Source organism: Cryptomeria japonica, chromosome 9 (genome assembly GCF_030272615.1).
Source record: "Cryptomeria japonica chromosome 9, Sugi_1.0, whole genome shotgun sequence".
Classification (NCBI taxonomy): Eukaryota; Viridiplantae; Streptophyta; class Pinopsida; order Cupressales; family Cupressaceae; genus Cryptomeria; species Cryptomeria japonica.
This window is the reverse complement of record NC_081413.1, coordinates 556764017-556784344: the sequence shown is the minus strand read 5'-3', so window position 1 is coordinate 556784344 and position 20328 is coordinate 556764017. Positions and strand designations below refer to the sequence as shown.

The 20328-nt window shown below is 40.6% G+C and overlaps 1 protein-coding gene across 3 annotated transcripts in view; it reads left to right on the top strand.

Moving 5' to 3' along the window:
• Positions 1-19882, top strand: part of LOC131070650 (PH, RCC1 and FYVE domains-containing protein 1) — a 54354-nt gene extending 34472 nt beyond the window's left edge. The window contains exons 4-5 of one of the 3 annotated variants that reach the window (XM_058006237.2): positions 18506-18897; positions 19005-19882. In XM_058006237.2, the coding sequence (XP_057862220.2) occupies positions 18506-18897; positions 19005-19014 (402 nt within the window). In that variant the 3' untranslated portion in view covers positions 19015-19882. Of the gene's footprint in view, positions 1-18505; positions 18898-19004 lie in introns of those variants that run through there. The other 2 variants (XM_058006233.2, XM_058006247.2) reach the window with 2 other exon arrangements.
• Positions 19883-20328: the final 446 nt, after the last annotated feature.

Here is a 20328-nt window from a genome sequence, read left to right as displayed (position 1 = left end):
CATGAACTGACTGAGGGCATTCACAGCGTAACAGATATCTGGCCTTATATTGACTAGATACATTAATGATCCAATCAGCTGCCTGTACTCAGATGGATCTGCAAAATCAGAGTTAGCTGCAGAAACACTTAACTTCTTTAAGTTAGATTCCATAGGAGTATGCATGGGTTTACAATCCATCATTCTAAATCTTTTCAGAATATCAATAGTATATTTTCCTTGACTTAGAAAAATTTCATTGGATTTTTGCCATACTTCTAACCTTAGGAAGTAATGCATTAGTCCTAAATCCTTCATTTCAAATTCTGAGGCTAATTCTTTCTTACATCTTATGATTAATATATTTTCACCAGTGAGAAATAAATCATCCACATACAAAACCAAAATAAGCATATCATCATTATAAATCTTTAAGTAAATGTTAGTATCAGCATCATTCTTGCGAAATCCTAAGCTTAGTAAGTACTTATCAATTCTTTCATACCAAGCCCGAGGAGCTTGTTTGAGCCCATATAAGGCTTTCTTCAACTTGCAAACGTGAGAATCTCTTTTATGGATTACATAACCTTCTGGTTGCTCAATATAGACTTCCTCCTCAATAACACCATTGAGGAAGACTGTCTTAACGTCCATTTGATGCAGTTCCCAACCTTTGGCTGCAGCAATAGCTATTATAGATCTAATAGAAGTATATCTTTGGGCATCCATGGCTGATTTCCAAGCATGATGGGACATAGCTTCTTTGACATTGTGATGTTCAGACTCAATGATATTGCACATCACATAAATGTAGTTGGCATGATTTTGGAATCCCTTGCTATCTCTAAAGGTTCCTCTGGGAGCAGCAAATCCTTCAGCATCTTGAATTGTGTTTCTAACCCAAAGTGGTCTCTTCTTGCAGACCACAATATCCTGAGGTATATCGGTAGAGTACATGGGTTCTCTTGGGTCATTTTGAACTTCCTAATCCGGAAGGTCAGTAGACTCCTCCTGTATCTCAGGGTTAGCATCAACTATTGAATCTTGATTTTCAATCACCATATCATTATTGTCAGATAATGAACCTTTAGATCTTTTGAAAGCAATATCGTCTTCAAAAGTTACATCTCTACTTACCTCAACATACCTTTGACCTAAAATGTAGATCCTGAAGGCTTTGGAAGAATCGTTGTATCCCACTAAGATGCCTTTCTTTCCAAATGGATCCAACTTGGTTTGTTTTTCTTTAGGCACATGAACATACATCGGGCTCCCGAATATCCTTAGGTGGCTAATGTCAAGTTTGATTCCTGTAAAGGCTTCTTCAGGAGTTACATCCTTTAGGGCACGATGAGGACATCTATTCTGAATATAAACTGTTGTTTTGGATGCTTCTGCCCATAGAAAAGGTTGCAGGTCTTGATCATGGATCATGGCTCTTGCAGCTTCAACAATGGTCCTGTTTTTTCTTTCAGCAACTCCATTTTGTTGAGGATTGTAGGGAACACAAAACTCCCTCTTGATTTCTGCCTTAACACAAAAGTCATAGAAACTACTTGAGGTGTATTCACCTCCATTGTCAGACCTTAAACATTTAATTCGATTTTCTGTAGTGTTTTCAACTAAGGCTTTGAATTCTTTAAATTTGTTTAGGACTTCTTCAGACTCTTTAGATTTAAGAAAGTAGATCCATGTTTTCCTAGAGAAATCATCTATGAAGATAACATAATACAGGAAACCGCTAGGAGATGCTACAGACATAGGACCACATAAATCTGAATGAATAAGTTCTAACTTTTCTTTAGCCCTACTATCGCTTTTATGAAAAGGATTCTTTACATTCTTACCCATTGCACAACCTTTACAAGCATCATCATGAGATAAACTAAGTTTAGGCATACCTTTAACCATTTTACCGAGAGTGGGAAGAGCTTGAAAGTGTAGATGTCCAAGTTTTCTATGCCATAGCTCGCATGATTTAGGGGTCTCATGGATGAGAGCTTGAATTGGATTAGCTACAAGCTTATATAAACTATCAAATCTATTTCCAGTAACACGAGCAGTTTTGAAATTAGATTTCTTAGACCAAGCAAGTACTTTCCCTTCAAAAAATGCTATTTGCAAACCCTTATCTTCTAAGGCAGAAATGGAAATAAGATTTCTTTTAATACCAGGTACAAAAAGAATATCACTGAGTTGTAAGGAAATACCAGAATCTAGTTTTAAAGAGGTAGTACTAGAACCTTTTACTGAGTATTGAACATCATCACCGATTACCACATGAAGGTTGGTGTCCTTTTCAATCAGATCTGAAAGATGCTCACGAAAACCTGAGATGTGTTTGGAGGCACCACTGTCAAGTATCCACGTATTACTGTCCGTAGGAACATTGCTGGATAGAGCAGAGATAAGAAGATAATCCTCACTTTGTTAGGCAACTTCATTTAAATTGACTTCCCTTTCCTTTGGATCATTTTGACAATCTCTGGCATAGTGACCATACTTATCACATCTGAAGCAACGAATGTGAGAGGAATCTCTTGACTTCTTCCTTGGATCATAGGAGGAGGATCTAAAATCTTTGCTTCTCTTTTCTTTCTTCCAATGCCCACCTTTCCTAGATTTAGCTAAGAGAACATAATTATCTTTGTGAGAGTTCTTGAGTTTTCCTCTTACCTCAATTCGAGATTCCTCTTCGATGCAATCAGATTGAAGACGCTCAAAGTTGGGACGATCGGCTCTTCCACCAATGCTACAAATGAATGGTTTCTATTCATCAGGTAGACTATTTAATGCAATCATAACAAGATCTTTATCCGAAATTTGGCAATCAAGAGTACTTAGCTTGTCCTTTAGTTCATTGATCTTCATAAAGTAGGCTATGATTGAGTCTTCTTCTTTCATTTTCATGTGAAGAAGCTGCTGTCTTAGAGCAAGAGCCCTGCTGAGGTTGTTGACTTCATACATCCCTTCCAAGTGTTTGATCATTTCCCTGGCAAACGCAAATTTTGATATGACAGTGACAAGATGATTCTTGACGGATTCAATTATGATCTTCCTAGCCTTGAGGGAGTCTTTCTTGAACTACTTCAGCTCTTCAGCATCTTCTGGAGGGGACAGCCTTTCTTCTTCTACGAATTTCAGCAGATCATTCTCTTCAAGGATCAATAGAATACGGACTTTCCAGGCAGCAAAATCAAGGGCTCCATCAAGTCTATCTTCAGCCCTCAAACCTGACATTTTAATCTGAAAACAAACAACAGCTATATGCAACAAATGATTTACTAAAATCTGAAGTTAGTGACACCTTAGCTCTGATACCATGTAAATTTTTGTGTCCTAAATCAGTAATCAGATTTATGTCATTTAATTATGCCCTAGTTTGTTAATCAAATTTGTAACATTTTAGTAAACCATAATTCAGTAAACTAAAAAATGAAACAAGTAAACAAGAGACCAACACAAATACCCTAGGAAAACCTCCAAGGAGGAAAAACCCAGCATTAAAGACCCACAGGTCAGATTATATATTCTCTCTTAATAGCACAAATACAATACTTAGCTTCCTTTTCAGATCTGATCCCTTTTGTATGACAGATCTGCACTTCTAAGCACTTCAAGTCTCCACCAAAAAAGGCCTATGCCCTCTTGGACAAGTTCGCACAATCCTTGTGTAAATTCACACCTTTTACTTGCAGAGCTAGTTCGCTGCATGAATGATTGAATTGTATTTGCAAGATGACTTAATTAATATGAGTCCTCAACCTTTATTAAATCCAAGTCGGCCTCCTTCTTTTGGCGCTAATTTATTTATTGTGGTGTGGAGTATTTAGGGTGGCGTGGAGGTATAGGGCTGGGCTCAATCTTGGGGGCACATTACCCCTTTAGGATAGGACCCAATCCTATATGGGTTTGGATGTTGCCTTAAGGCAATCCAAACCCATCTTTGTCTAGTTACAAGCAACACGTTTAAGGTTTGCGAAGTAGGCGCGAATGGAGCCATTAAACTGTGGACGCTCGACGGCAAGGAAATACCCGATGCAGTCAATGGCTCGAAATTAAAGGTGTACCAGGAACGACGGAAATGCCTAGATCGTGAAAATTGAAAAATTTTGGAAAAATAAAACAAAACATTTTTGATATTTCTTTTACAAGCAATGTTTTTAATTTTGGCGAATATTAAAATGGGACTTAGTCAATGGAGACATAAAGGAAAATAAAGTGCGGCATACATTGGAAATGGCAGAATAACAATCTTAATTCTGTACGGACTGGGGCCAGTGAGAAGGAAATTTCTGTACGGAAATCATTGCCAGGTCGACGGAATTACTTGGTAGTACGGAAATCATTGCCAGGTCGACGGAATTACTTGTTAGTATGGAAATCATTGCCAAGTCGACGGAATTACTTGTTAGTACGGAACAATTCCGTACGAAGTTGCAAGAAGGACACCGTATGGACTCCAGCATTTTAGTACGAAACAGTTCCGTACGGACACAAGCGTCAGGAAAGAGAAAACAAAAGTCGTACAATTTTGTACGGTCATTGGTGTGAAAAGAAGGCAAAAGGGTCGTACAATGGCAAATTAGTCGATCCGCAGGGAAAGAGAAAGGTCCATACGGTTTTGAATTGACAGATGTTTTGATTACCAGGTGCCTATTTCGTACACCATTTCATCCAGCACTATACATGAGGAGCGGAATCGACCATAGTACGTGAGCATAATCAGGGAAAGAAGTCGAAACATCCTGCAACCGTACAAGAGAAAAATTTCCCACGCTGTACACACTAAGGCAGCCGTACAACCATACCGGAATTGGCGAAAAAGACAGTTAGGACACTGGGAACGGTTAGCATTTGAACCCCAGGCAAGAAACAAAATTCAGTCGATGGAGCAGGCAACTAGAAGGTTGAAGAAATTAGATTGGCGAAGGAGGCTACAAGAATCCCAGGAAGCAAAGAGGACAAACAGAAAGGATTCAATGGGTGACCAGCAAGATGCGAGCGGGGGGAAGGCCGTGGTGCAGGATGCACGCACGCACAAAGTCACACCAGACACTGTGATGTTTGAGGGACTAACTGGTAGTACGTGCAAAGAATGGTGGGAAATGGCCCTAACCCCAGCCGACATTGAGGTCAAAGTAGCCCTTGCCAAAGCACGCGTCCATGACGCAGTACAAATGCCCATCTTTTCTATTAAGGAATTTGAACCATGCTTGCACACTATGATCAAAACCTATGATCCAGAATTGCCTACGTCGTCATTTAAGTTTCAGCATACAGATATCATAGTTTCTTTCAATCCGGATGATTTTGAGAGGGTTTTTGGCATCCCAGGTAAAGGGAGAAAGATTGACAAAAATGCAACGAAGATGTCCCAAGAACGGAAAACGCAATTGTTAAAAGAAATGTGCCAGGATGACATGACGATAGCCAACCGGGCAAGGATTCTAGCACGGCAGGGCAGAGGGTTAAAGAAAACATTCCTGAAACCTGGCATATGGCAGTGCTTACTCGATTTCATGCATAGTCGATTAATTGGCACAAGTAGGGCGTCGGATGCAGTGGTACCTATGATTGCACTAATGCAAGGCCTGAAGAAAGGTACGGTATATTATTGGGCGAGTTTGTTATCAAATAGAGCCCACGATTTCCTGATGTTGAAGCACAAAGTTTTTTACATGCCGTACCATGCCATCGGGTTGTTTTTGGACTCCGTACGAATACAGGTACCGGCCAATCTGAGAGGGTGGCGACCACCAGACTGCATTGATTCCTTACAGCCAACTATTTTCTATTGGACAGAGTTGGACGCACTCACGGTTGGTGGAGAGGGTCAGACCAGCAGGAAGAGAAGAAGGCAGGTCCCGGTGGTGGTGTCGGCCAGTGACACCGATTCAAGACAGGCAGAGAGTAATGCAGACGAGAGTGTGGAGTCCGAGGAGACATCGAGGTGTTTCGGAGGGGACACTACTTTGCGACTCTCGGAGCTGGCCGAAGTAGAGGTGAAGACAGGGACCCCTGGTACGGAGGAGGGTGGTTGTGCAGTGTCTTTTGGCCAGGTACCACGTGGAACCCGTGAGTTGCCAGTAGGGGGGTGTGGCACGAGCTCCAGGAGAGGGGGTTCGGGCAGGGCAGTTGTTATTCACACCAGCATTCCTGCACGTGGATGGGGTATTGACACCACTTTCCTTGTCTGGGGTGATGACGAGAGTCCTTCCTGGGGTGGCCATTCTAGCATTCAGGCATATGCATCCTTGTCCTATAATGCAGACACCTACAGTGACCACCACTCCTTGTATTCCAGTGCGCTCACCTATCACGAAACAGGAAATAGGGACGGAAGGCATGGGGCAAGCAAAGGACAGTGGGGAAGCAGTGGAGGACACAGACACATTGTTGAACGGGTATGCCACCCCACCCATAGTTCCGGTAGGGCCACCACTTGCTACACCTCGCCATCCTACACAGGCTGAGGTAGTTGATTTGGGGGAACATCCTACACAGGTAGAGGTAGTCAAGTTGGTGGAGCATCCTGCAAAGCTGGTTTTGCCCACTAGTGGCAAGGAGGAGATACCTTCACAGATGGGCCTTCAGGACGGAGGTGTAGGGAGGACCCAGCCTACTACAGTAGCACAATTTTTTGCTGAGATGGAGGGGGCAGTTCAGTGGTTGGTAGCCTCCACAGTTGAGTAATCCATTGTTCAGCCAGCCTTGGAGAGCCTACGTGAGTTTGCTACTACGGGGGTAGGAGAGGCATTCCAAAGGTGCTTCAAGGCACGAGGATGGCCGACCATAGACCTACCTGAGATGAGAGCAGAGTGGCAGCGTCAGGAGGTGGCCGGAGAGAGTCGAGTGCAGACTTTGGTGAGATAGATTGAGCAGGCTGTGCGGGATGGCTATTACCGACTCCGGGAGGCTCAGATCCAGGCAGATAGAGCTGTGGAGCTGGTCGCTCGCATCCCATCGTTGGAGACGGAGTTGGACACAGTGAAGAGAGAATTGAGCTTGTGAGAGTAGCACTGGCGGCTGAGTCAGAGATGAGGACCACAATAGAAAACCGCGTTACCAACCTTGCGACAGAGTTGGAGGCGAAGCAAAAGGAGCTCATGGAGGTTGTATTAAGAGTGAAGCGGTCACAGGAGCACCAGTTGGTGGTTGAGCGGGACCTTGCTTATCAAACTGATCAGGTGATGCGGTTGCAAGCGCAATTGGCTTCGGCTTTAGCGGCCCCTTCTTCACGGACGCCCTCTTGCCCTCCCCAGTGATTTGTTGTTTTGGGTTTCAGTTTTGCTTGTACATCATTCCCATTTTGGTTGTCTGTCGTCCGGAGACGACATTTCTTTTTGGGGGGGATGATGTCGGGTAATTAAGCATTAAGGTAAATTGTGTTAGCATCGACAGTTAACCCGTCGGTTGTCGGCAGTTGGCACCGAGTAATTGACCAGACTCCTTTATATTGTATTTGTTTCCAGTCTTTGGACATGCTATTGTAGTCGAACATATTGCTATCATTGTATGTACTGGCTTATTATGAATCAATAGAACACTTTGGGTTCCATATATTTTGTATACTTCTGTCATTTATTAAATGTCTTGACTTGACACACTATGGGGAAAACATTAAGTTTGTTCCATCTTCCATGTATTTTTTCTTTCTATCAAAGAAAATAGATATGAATCCTAACATCAATTATTTTTCTCATTCTTTCACAAATTGAATCAATTTCTTCATAAATATCTCCCAAACATGGCTTGTAAAATTGTAAATCTGATCACCTTAAAAATAGGTTAGTTAAAGTCAATAACAAATTTAATATCAGCACGCAAACATTCATCAAGGGCCACCCTTCTCACTTCTCTTGCAACCATCACTAACAAGTTGAAAGACAAAGCCCCTTTTCCTACATAAGGATGGTCAAGAATTTTGAATTAGGAAGCAAACAGTGTATCGATAGGTTTGAGAAGTCCCACCTTGGAAAATTTTCAATAAATGGTTTGCATGTGGTGATGATTACATATGAACATTTGTACTTTTTTCCTTTAAATGAGCATTGAAATCCACTAAAACTTACCAATGCCTTTAAATGCATGATTGAACAAAAGCATACAATATAGCATCCAAAATATATGCTTGTACATTTTTTGTATAAAAAGTCCTCTTGTTTAAAAAAAGGGGCAACATGTATAACAATTTGGACTATAGGTGATGCCCCACCCTCTTGGATGGTGTTGCATAGTTGGTTCTAAAGGAATTCTGAATTTTTCTCTTGCCATGAATAATTTATTGCCTTCAAAAAATAAGGGCCTTTGGTGCATGTTACCATGATATTGAGAACTGGACCTATTCATCCATCTACCACAATACCACACCCCTTTATAGAGCACTATTCTCTTTTCATTGGTACAATTTGTTTGCTCTAGTCATATTTTCAATTAGACTTGTGTGAATCTTTTCATTGTTAGGTGGTTTATAACGTACCAGTCCATTTTTTATAACTTGGTTCTGTTGGCATTGTGTTGTCATTGATGTCAACCGGTATGAGAGATGTATGTGCAACACTGTCAAGGAGGAAGTATAGGTTGAGATATCTTTGATATCACCTTGTGTTGCAAATCACCGGTAAGGAAAGGATGTCAACTAGTAAGTGATGTTTTGACTTGGGAAGTCAGATCAACCAAGAAAGTGGATGTCAGCCGGCAAAGGTCATGACCAAAGTTCAAGGAGGATGAGCAAGATGTTTGAGCTGGTGCATATGATGAAGAGGCAGAATGCTATCAGAATCACATCAACATTGGAAGAGAAGAATGAACCGGTGTGCTGTGAGGTTGCAGAACTACAAGACCCTCACCGGTTGAAGATGCAGTCATCATGAGAAGCAATGACTAACAGTGAGTATGTCCACACCAGATCACATGTGCTCGTTTGAAGATATGCTGCACAAACAGGGAACTCACATGAGCAGATGACAAGGTGTTACTCCACCAAGTAAGTGGAGCTTATCTCCTATATGCATTGAGTGCATTATAGTTTGGTGAGATAAGAGTAAAGAGGTAAAGGCAAGTACTTGAAGGATCACACTAGATCCATCGGTGAATTGAGGGAATGCCTTAAGTGCATGCTCTGGACCGATAGAGAAGACATGCTGAGATATTGATACAACAGATGAGTGATGCGTTTGTCATTCGGACAAACCGATTGAGTAGATATAGTCAGTGGAGAATGGCTTCACCGATGAAGGAGTCTAGTGAAGGTTGATGACTGGTGTCATCAAGAGTGGTAACTGGTATGTAAGCCCACCGGTAATATGAGCGAGGTATAGATGCAAATGACTCCCCACCTTGTGGAAATGAGCATGCTCAAGAAAGACATGTCTGACGACGAGTCAAGGTGTTCCACCCACAGTTCAGCAGAATGCAAACATGATGAGGTTACCGGTACAGTGTGTGATATCGGCAGGAAAGAGGAACCGGTAGAGTGGTTGGTCGGTGATCCTATCTTGACCAACATGAAGTGCCAAGCTGGCAGTTGGTCGATATGGATGCCACATGGAGTCAACGTGGCGAACCTGCGTTTGGATAAAGATGAAATGTACATCGACAGGGTTGTTGCAAGGTTGGTCGACTTTAATGAAAAGTCACACAAATCACGGGACATGTTGCAAAGCTATTGCAGGGGTTTGAGGCTTGAGGTCTGGAAGACAACTGTGAGCCAGCTAAGAGCGATTGAGAAGATCAAGGTGATGGAGGAAATAGCATGGCAGATCTTTCACGTTTGACCAAGGGATCAGCTATCAGGGTAAAAAGAAAGTTGCCCAAGATGAATAGCATGATCTAGGAGGTGCGTAAATGATGGAGTCGTGCAAATTGACAGTCTAAAAGATCAGATCAGACAAGATCTGATAGGATCTGATTGGATTCGACTTTCCTCGAGGATGGTGAAGAAACCCTAACCGCCTAGATTTTGAATTAGGCTTTGGCAGGAAAATCTGGCTATAAGAACGAAGGCAAAAGAGATTGTTTGCTGCTGTTGAATAGAAGAATATTGTGCAATTGTGAAGTGGAAGACTTCTGCAAGTAAGAGCAAATCAGCCAAGTGCTCAACGACCATCTGAGAAGAGAGTGGGAGTTAGAGAGAACCTGGTTGAAAGCATTCAACCGGTTGGAGAGAAGAACCGGTTGTGTTCATACCGGCAGAGCAGAAGTGAAGGAGGGTGCAGAGAAGATGGACAGAGAACCGACAGAGAGTTGAATCAGTGAAGAGCAAAGCAGTGAGGAGGAGATTCAGTGAGAGCAGTATAGAAGAGAGATAAACTAGTAGGGCTTACTAGCAGAGAAGCAGCAGGTGAAGAGCAGCAAAGAAGTGAGTGGGTGAAGCAGAGAAGGTATCTCACCGACAGAGTAAGATATATATAATGGTTGCAAGATTCACTTGTAACAAGATAACTACTTATGTATTTGATGTTTACATTGTGAACACTGAGTTGTAGCTTGGTGCAGGGGTTGTAGCTCCTTGGGTTGGTGCCCTAAAATCAGGGGTTGGTGCCCTAAACTTTGTAACTATGTTTTATTGTGAGGCTGGATTGGAGTAGTAGACTCCAGCAACATTGCTCACAGAGGTTTTCCCCATCTTGGGTTTTCCTCGTATATGCTAGTGTTATGTGTCCCCTTGTGAGTGTGTTTGCATTTGAGTTAGTCTCCTTCATAACCGGTAAGTCTTCATTGAGTTAAATCTATCAACCGGTATGCTCACATAGGATCGCAAAAGGGAAAAGATTTGAGAACCACCGATTCACCCCCTCCCCCTCTCAATGGTGAATTGTGTCTAACAATTGGTATCAGAGCCAAGTTCCCAATTAGAAGAGTGTTCTCCAACTTGGGTAAATTCCGGCTTAAGGACACAATGGTTTGTTTAGTGTCAATCTCTGCTCCTGTATTTGATGGTTCAAACTTTTCTATTTGGAGTTACAGAATGGAAGTTTTCCTATCCTCTTTAAGGTTTGATGTATGGATGTCAGTAGTTGATGGTCTCCCTAGAAAGGCCAGTCTTCCTACCGGATTTGTAGAAGAAAGAAGAAGCCAGTGCAATGAAGAAGCCATGAAGGCTATTTTCAGTGGACTCGTCGGTGATATCTCTTTACAGGTAGACAGGTGTAAAACAGCAAAGAGCATGTGGGGAAGATTGAAGAAGCTCTATGGAAATGAACCCTCAACTGTAGAACCAGAAATTGAAGCAAATATGAGAAATACCTCTCATATTTATCTACATGATGAAGATAGATCTGCTAGCAGCCATAGCAGTGATGAAGAAGGAGCGCAACTCTCTGTGGCTCAAGAATTTGAAAGCGGTTGGGCAAAACAGTTTCCCTCAACAAGATGTGTTGGGCAATGATGATGATGAAGAGAAAGACCTGGCAAATTGATCTAGCCATCAAGACCCTTCTGATAATGAAGAAGAAGCAGAAGTTGACCTTGAAGGAGAGCTTGTAAATACACTTGAAGAACTCAATAGAGCTAGAAGGGAATACAAGCTATTCAAGAATGTTGCTATTGTGGAACAGAACTGGTTAGTCAAATGCCTTGAAGAATCTGCGAAATGCATCTCAGAGTTGAAGACTCGGGCAAAAGACACCAAGAAATGGTGGTGTGAAGATCTAGCCTTTCAGCTAGAGATAAAAGACAAAAACTTCAGTGGCTGCTTGGAGAGAACAAAGGCCAAACCTTCCCAGTTAGATATGTTCCTCGAAAGAAGGTTAACCTTACCACAACTGGTGTGGACTTGCAGACAAGAGTGAAGATCAATGCTGCAAAAAGGAAGAATCATGCAGATCCCAAAGGTAAGGGGAAGATGGGAGAAGAAAACTTCACCGGAGGCAGGAAGATGAGGAAGTAGCAAAGGAGACCCTGCACCGGCACAGGACCAAGAAATGCTACCACCCACAGGGGGAAGCAAGTGTGGGAGGAGAAGAAGAGATCAAATGAAAGAGGTGCTCATAATGGACAACCAAGGATCCATTCTCAAAAAGGAAAAGATGGGGATGCAAAACCGGCAAGATCTCCTCATGCATGGCAAAGTAAATATGTAAGTCATGTGCCGTCATTTATCGGTTACTGCTTTACATGTAATGATTATGGCCATAAGGTAGGGGAATGTAGAAAGAGAACTAGAAAGGATAATGTAGGATCTCAGAGAAATCATGCTTATGGGAAAGATGTATCCAGAAGTGGATACATGCATGTTCCTTCTCCCGGTTATGCAAAAATTGTTTTCCATAACCTCAAAGGATCTGGCCATAGAGAGTTTGAATGCAGAAAATCAAATGGAGGCTGGTACAACAACTATGCTCTGCAAAAAAGTGGATATAGAGCATTTGGAAGACAAAGACCCGCATGGAACCAAAGGAGAAATGACTCTGCAGGAGTAAGAGGTTCACCAGTTTCAGTTGCCAGTCACAACAACATGACCAGAAGGAGATGGTCAAACCGTTATGTCAAGAGACTCCCAAATCATGAAGTTGGGATGGATGTTGTGTGCTACTATAGCACTACTTCTGGCTGTGATAAGAAATTAGGAGATGGAAAGACCTATCTGCAGAAGAAGGGAAGACTTGCTCCCAAGCCTGAAAATGAGAAGAAGAATAAGACCAAGCAGGTATGGTGGAAGAAGACCTTGGACCGGCACTGTGTACTCAATGCACAGATGATATCTCCCAAGGCCTAAAGGAGATGCAAGACCTCAAGGGGAGTGGCACATTGAATTTATCATTCACCCCCTCAGCAAAGATGACAACATGGAAGAACATGTTGTTGCCGATGTAAAAGAGAAACAAAACAAAAAAAGGGGTGATAAGTGTGTGTAGAAGACTGCATTGACTACACACCTACAGATCAGTGTTGGATCACCACTGCATGTTTCAAAGAGTGAAGGTTAACAATTGGCATCAAATGTAACTGGTATGTGCAGGATGTTACTGGCATAAATGTTAGACAGGTACATGCAGGTTATGTAAGACAATGAAGTTGGAGATCATTGCAATAGCCCCGGTAGCATGGAATGTGGAGTTATGTCTCAGGTGGTACTAGAAAATACCTGAATGACATATGTTGGCCCGTGGTTGATCATGCAGGCATGCATTGTTTTTGGGCTAACCTGTTTACTTTATGGCATGATGATAACATTGTATGGCATTGTGTAGTCTAAGGATCATGTCATAGACTGTGATGAAATAATGAAGCTGAAAGATCATCAGATGATCTCATGTTCACAGCTAAACCGGTAGATGGAGGAGATTGGAGTCTCGGTACTATACCTAACCGGAGATAAGAACCTAAAGTGTATGACTCAGGGGGAGTTCAAGTGCTCATGATGTTGAGCCAATGTGCTTGAACTTGCAAGGATAATAAACTGCCCAAACTACAGGAGATGAAAATTGCAGAGGTGTTGCAGGATGACTAGCAGGTGCCTTGATTTGAGAAGATGTAACAAATGGTGACAAGATAACTAGTGGTATCAAAGGAAGTGTTGCATCCATTCAAAATCGGTCTGTAACTGGTAAATATGGGGAGGAATGATTCCCCTGACAGTACCCTTTGTCATTATTGTCAAAGGGGGAGAAGAATGATTGTAGTATGCCGGATACTACATGAGCTGACATCAATGCCAAAGGGGGAGATTGTTGGCATTGTGTTGTCATTGATATCAACCGATATGAGAGATGTATGTGCAACACTGTCAAGGAGGAAGTATAGGTTGAGATATCTTTGATATCACCTTGTGTTGCAGATCACCGGTAAGGAAAGGATGTCAACTGGTAAGTGATGTTTTGACTTGGGAAGTCAGATCAACCAAGAAAGTGGATGTTAGCCTGCAAAGGTCATGACCAGAGTTCAAGGAGGATGAGCAAGATGTTTGAGTTGGTGCATATGATGAAGAGGCGGAATGCTATCAGAATCACATCAACACTGGAAGAGAAGAATGAACCGGTGTGCTGTGAGGTTGCAAAACTACAGGACCCTCACTGGTTGAAGATGCAGTCATCATGAGAAGCAATGACTAACAGTGAGTGTGTCCACACCGGATCACATGTGCCTGTTTGAAGATATGTTGCACAAACAGGGAACTCACATGAGCAGATGACAAGGTGTTACTCCAAGTAAGTGGAGCTTATCTCCTATATGCATTGAGTGCATTATAGTTTGGTGAGATAAGAGTAAAGAGGTAAAGGCAAGTACTTGAAGGATCACACTAGATCCACCGGTGAATTGAGGGAATGCCTTAAGTGCATTCTCTTGACTGATAGAGAAGACATGCTGAGATATTGATACAGTAGATGAGTGATGTGTTTGTCATTCAGACAAACCAATTGAGTAGATACAGTCAGTGGAGAATGGCTTGACCGATGAAGGAGTCTAGTGAAGGTTGATGACTGGTGTCATCAAGAGTGGTAACCGGTATGTAAGCCCACCGATAATATGAGCGAGGTACAGATGCAAATGACTCCCCACCTTGTGGAAATGAGCATGCTCAAGAAAGACATGTCTGACGACCAGTCAAGGTGTTCCACCCACAGTTCAATAGAATGCAGACATGATGAGGTTACCGGTACAGTGTGTGATACCGGCAGGGTTAGCAAACCGGAAAGAAAGAGGAACCTGTAGAGTGGCTGGTCGGTGATCCTATCTGGACCAACATGAAGTGCCAAGCTGGCAGTTGGTCGATATGGATGCCACATGGAATCAACGTGGCGAGCCTGTGTTTGGATAAAGATGAAATGTACATCGACAGGGTTGTTGCAGGGTTGGTCAACTTTAATGAAAAGTCACACAAATCACGGGACATGTTGCAGAGCTATTGTAGGGGTTTGAGGCTCGAGGTCTAGAAGAGAACTGCGAGCCAGCTAAGAGCGATTGAGAAGATTGAGGCGATGGAGGAAATAGCATGACAGATCTTTCACATTTGACCAAGGGATCAGCTATCAGGGTAAAAAGAAAGTTGCCCAAGATGAATGGTGTGATCTAGGAGGTGCGTAAATGATGGAGTCGTGCAGATTGACAGTCTAAAGTCCATAATCCATATATTGTCTTCATCAGTGGTGTCTAGGCGAGGTTTGAAGTACGCTCCAAGGCTTCATAACCAAAGTCAAGCTTCTTGCCATTGATGTTGTTGTTAAGCTCAAGGATATTGACTTCTTCTAGCTAACTTCTACCTCTAGCTAAAAAGCAACTGACTATACTATACTTTCTCACAATTGATTTTGCAGATGCCTTGTCTGGAACACATCCTATATGACTTTAGCTTGGTTTTGGGCCCAACTTGCAAGGTTCGATTCAAAAGAGTTGGCACTGATTAATTCACATAAGACTTCCTTTGTATTTTTTGAAGCTATTGCGGACCAGAAAGAGGATCCTACATCCTATATGACTTTAGCTTTGGTTTTGGCCTGACTTGCAAGGGTGTATTCAAAAGAAGTGGTACTAAAAAATTCACATGAGACTTCCTTTGTATTTTTTGAAGCTATCGCAGATTAAGGAAGAGGACCCACCAAAGCTTATATGTGAATGTTCTCAATCAGATTCAGATAGGAAGATGAGATGATTTCCCTCTTTCTAAACATTGTTGTGACTACAAAAAATCAGTGTACAAAGTTGTAGACTCCTGAATTCTCAAGTGCATAATTCCCTAATAAAACTTAAATTTTTGAAATTGATTGCCTATGAGAAAGCTCCGAGTGTGCTTTCTGATGGCACAAGAATATCTTTGATCAGATGCTTTTATGTGAAGAGTTTTTACTTTGCTAAGTGGTTGTGGTGCCGATTTGCCAAAAACCATTGCTAAAGTAACTTCCTTATTGATGGTTTCTAAAGAGACTTGATTTGGTAGAGGATAATCAGTAGAAACCCTCAAGAAGACTAGATCTAGAACCTGATTTGAAAAAGCCTTTTGGTGTTAGATCTTGTAACGGGAAAATAATGAGAACATCCATTGTAAAGACGGAACCCTGAAATGGATAGTCTAAATGTTGAATGAGATGAGGGAATGGAATATTGCCATGAAAAAAATGCTTCATCAATGCCAAAAGGATCTCCATATGTGGAACCAAGCTCCAAAACTTGATGATCTGCATGGAAAAAAATATAATCTATTAATATCTAGAAAAGTGTAATATAGTGGTTGTGTCAAAGAGTATGAATTTCTGAAAGTGAAGCTGCTAGGTAATATGAATGAAATGTATGTGATGCAATGAAACAAGAGGACAAGATTCAAACATTGATGTTGTGAGACTGAGGGTTCTATCTTGGAGCTGTGCAGAAGCTTTCTCTGAATCCGCTGATAGTTGAGGAAAGGAATGATATGGAATTAATCATTAGTTTTCTAGAGTTTGACTTGGCCCAAGGAGGAACAATGGACTATACTTTGAAAGTTAGGAACAAAATCAATGTGGTGCTGATGGATATATTCTATGTATGCAACCACTATAGGATATGGTGAGGTGGCGGTTGTCAGAGTGGCTCACAAGTAGACCTATCGTACAAGAGATGTAGCCTCAAAAATAAGTTATGTTATGGATCATGTGGCTAACCATTTGAGGAGTGCATAATGGCTCGTTATAAGATGGAAAGATCTTGTAGAGATGGGTAGCAAGGGAGAATTATCAATCACTTTCAAACCATAAAGAATTAGAAACTGCCATTTGAATCACAAGATTGTCTTTTCTATATCTTCTACTTGCCGGAACCAGTGTTCACCATGTGTGGGTTTTAGGGGGATTAGGTCTGTATCCAGGATGTCTGTTATGTTTTGTGTATGGGATGGGATGTCCTTTCTTGTCCCCCACTTTTTAAAGAAACTTGAACATCCCTGGGATGTTTTCTTAAAAGAACAAGCTTGGTGTAAATGGGACATAATCCTCATCTTGACAAGGATGCTTGCCCAGAAGAAATCCTTTAATGAAGAACAAACTGGATTCCTTAAGAGTATACTTTTTTTATTGCATCAAATAAGGGAACCTCAGTGTTTTTCTCACCTCTTTCTATCAAAAAGGTTATCTTAGCCAACATGCACTAAATGCTTGATTCAAGAATGAAGTTCTCTCTGGTAGCCTAGCCTTCGGTTTCTTGACATATATGTTTATTTGATGCATTCAAATCTCTAGCTAGACATAGGAAAAAAAACTCAACTGGGGATTCCTTTTAGTCTTCTTCTTGTTTCGGGAATAGGCTTGCGTATTCTTGGAATTTGCCTAATATTTTGGAGCCCCTGGTGCAAAACAATTATGACATTATCAGCTTTGAATGGTGGAGTGTTCGGTTAGGACATTTATCATGACATTGAAAGAAGATCTGTCAAACTTAAGTTTCATGGATGATACAAAATAGAAGAATCTTCAGGAGTGGTAAATTCCTGTTGACACTCTTCATGATGCCTCATCATTCTAATTGAAGTCAACGAGTTAGTTATCAGAGAGAAACAATCCCAACATTGTATCAGGAAATATATTTTTACCACTTATTGAGAGCTTTGCTCACAGCCTTCAACTTTTTTTCAATCTTTGTCATTTGATCAATCTGGGCTATTAGAATCAAAACACCAAGGCATCTTCCATTTGAGATCAAATTCATAGAAGTAACCTGATTCAGAAAAAAATAAAATAATTCCAGTCATTTATTTTACCAACTTCCTGATACTATTGATGCCTTCATTAGCAGAATATCATACTTTCCTCTTGTTATCATGATTTATTAGCTAAATTATGCTTGATGCATCATTTTTTTTGACATCTCTTAGCTGTTTTTGTGAGTCACGTCTCCTTACAATGTAATCATTGATGAGATGTTGAAATATAAATAAATCATGCTTGATACCATGATTATCAGTCTATCAGATGGATTATGGAATCAATGTGTTGACTGCATAAAGTACTTAAATTTGACCTTCTTTTCGTTTGTTTATGTTATTTATTTTTTATTTATTTGCATTTAAAAAATTCAAATATAGTTTTTTATATATTTGTTTTTAATTCTGTAATCTATACCTTCATCTTATAATGCCTTGGAGAATTCTCAGTAACATTAATTCATCAAACACATTGCATTTTCTTCAAATATCTACCACTTTTTTATTTCAGCTTCTTTTGTAGATATGCTAAACTTCAGAAATATGTGTAATATTTACCGGTGTTGTTACTTTAACTCTATTTCTTGTTTCTAATCCCTGACCTGGAAAGATCCGACTCTTTATTAGCTTCCATGCTTCGTCATTCTTAGACATTATTTTCCTTAACTTTATAATATCATTTTCGTATGTCCATGTTTTTATTTCTATTAAATTCATGTTCCCTGCATGAACTCTCCTGGATGTTGCTGAATGGAAATAGTTTCTCAAAGTGTATGCTCTGTCTTGTGGTGAAAAGGAAAAATAAATACTTTAAAAAATCAATAACTTAGTCTTACTAAATGTAATCTGAAAAATTTATTTGAACATAAAACTAATTGAAGTGCTACTGTTATGCTTGTCTATTTCCTCTAGTTGAAGGACATGGCGGAGAAATTACCTGGAGAATATGTTAATAATGGTCTCAGCCCAACGTTGGCCTCAAATTTAATACTTAAATCAGCAATTTCGAACATTGCTTTAGCAGTTGACCACCAAGAGGTTTTGAACCACATTTCAATTTTGCCTCCAACTACAGGAGTTAATAGAAGCAATGAGAAAGTGTGCTTAGATAATGAGGTCAATAGAATTTTGCCTCTAGAAACTACAAGGTCATCAGATTACAACTACTCAGGATTACCCAAAAGGGAAGTGGATAATGGGCATGAAGCAGAGATAGAGAAGGTTGAGGAAGATGAAACCGGTGTGTACCTTACTCTTTTGTCACTTCCAGATGGTACAAAATACCTTAAACGTGTGAGATTCAGGTATGTGTCACTTGACAAGGTTCTTTTCATTTGGTAAAATCTTATGGAAACGGCTTTTATTAATAGCTTAAAACTCTAAAAGTTGGTTTCGTAACCTGTGTCTGCAGTGAGTTTTAGAAACTTCAAACATTTTATGTATAATGATTATATATGTCGCGCAGCCGAAAAAGATTTAGTGAGCAGCAAGCGAAATTATGGTGGTCAGAAAATCATGGGAGGGTAACTGAAAGATACAACTTGCATGGAATTGACAGTTCTGTGACTGAAATCTGACTGGAGGAGGATAATGATATCATCCCATGATTATTTGTCTCTTAAGTTTCTGGTTTCGAATTTGCAAAGCACATTTGAGGGACATGCCAATTACATTTTTTGATAGACTGCTACATTACAGCTAGATGGCAAATGAAATTGTTTAAATTCTATACTTCAGGTATTAGGTTGCTCTTCAGAGGTACATGATCTACATGAAAGTCTTTAACGCTCTTACGGTGAAATGAAGGAATATAGCATCTTCTATTTTTAGTTTGGAAGACTTAGGTGCCTGTCTTCAGTGATTCCTCTTATCCATCGCCTTGCAGACTGTATTGATCAAATACTCTAAAGATTACAAGATCGGAGCTTGTAAAACGAGACACATATTTGTAAATAAATGTTCGTCTACATTTGCAATCTATGTCGTGCATCAGATGGTATCACTCCGTTATTGTAAATAAATTTGTTGTTCTAAAGGTTTACCTCATCTCTATGTGCTAAGGTTAGAAAGTCACTATTACTCTCCTAAGCAGATCCTTGATCTCCAAAACCAAGGTGTTCTGCCTTTTTCATCTTCATTTCCATATATAAAGGTTGTCAACCACACTTGTAATTATCATTGATTATGATGTGATCCCTTGCTAAGGAGAAAATGCTAAACTGGGACCAATAAGTTTGTGGTTCCTTAAAGTATAACTAAACAATCCGAGGTTATTGATTTTGACGCTTATTCTGCAGTTTTCTTTGTCAGGCCTTAAACACTAAACTCAGATTGTTAATTCCTCATGGTTCTCATATATTAATTTCAAGAATGAGGCTACGTGACAGGCACTTTTTATGTTGTTTCTGATGTTTGTCATGTGCCATACGTTGTCACTGAAAATAACATTTGTTTGTCTAAGTCAGTTTGTAACACTAAAGGTGGCACTTGGGTATTTCCAAGAGGTGACCGCCTGTTACAAGAGGACACGACTTTATGAAGATCAAACTCTGTATATGATATCTTCATTTTTCATCACTCTGCCATCTTTTTTCAAATATAAATAATATTTATACAGATTGCTTAAAAAGCTACATGGCACATGGCAGATGAATATGAATGCCTGTCTAGATCTGGAGCAAGTCATGCTGTGCCAACCAAGAGCAAATAAAAGAGGTTAAAATTTGTATTCAACC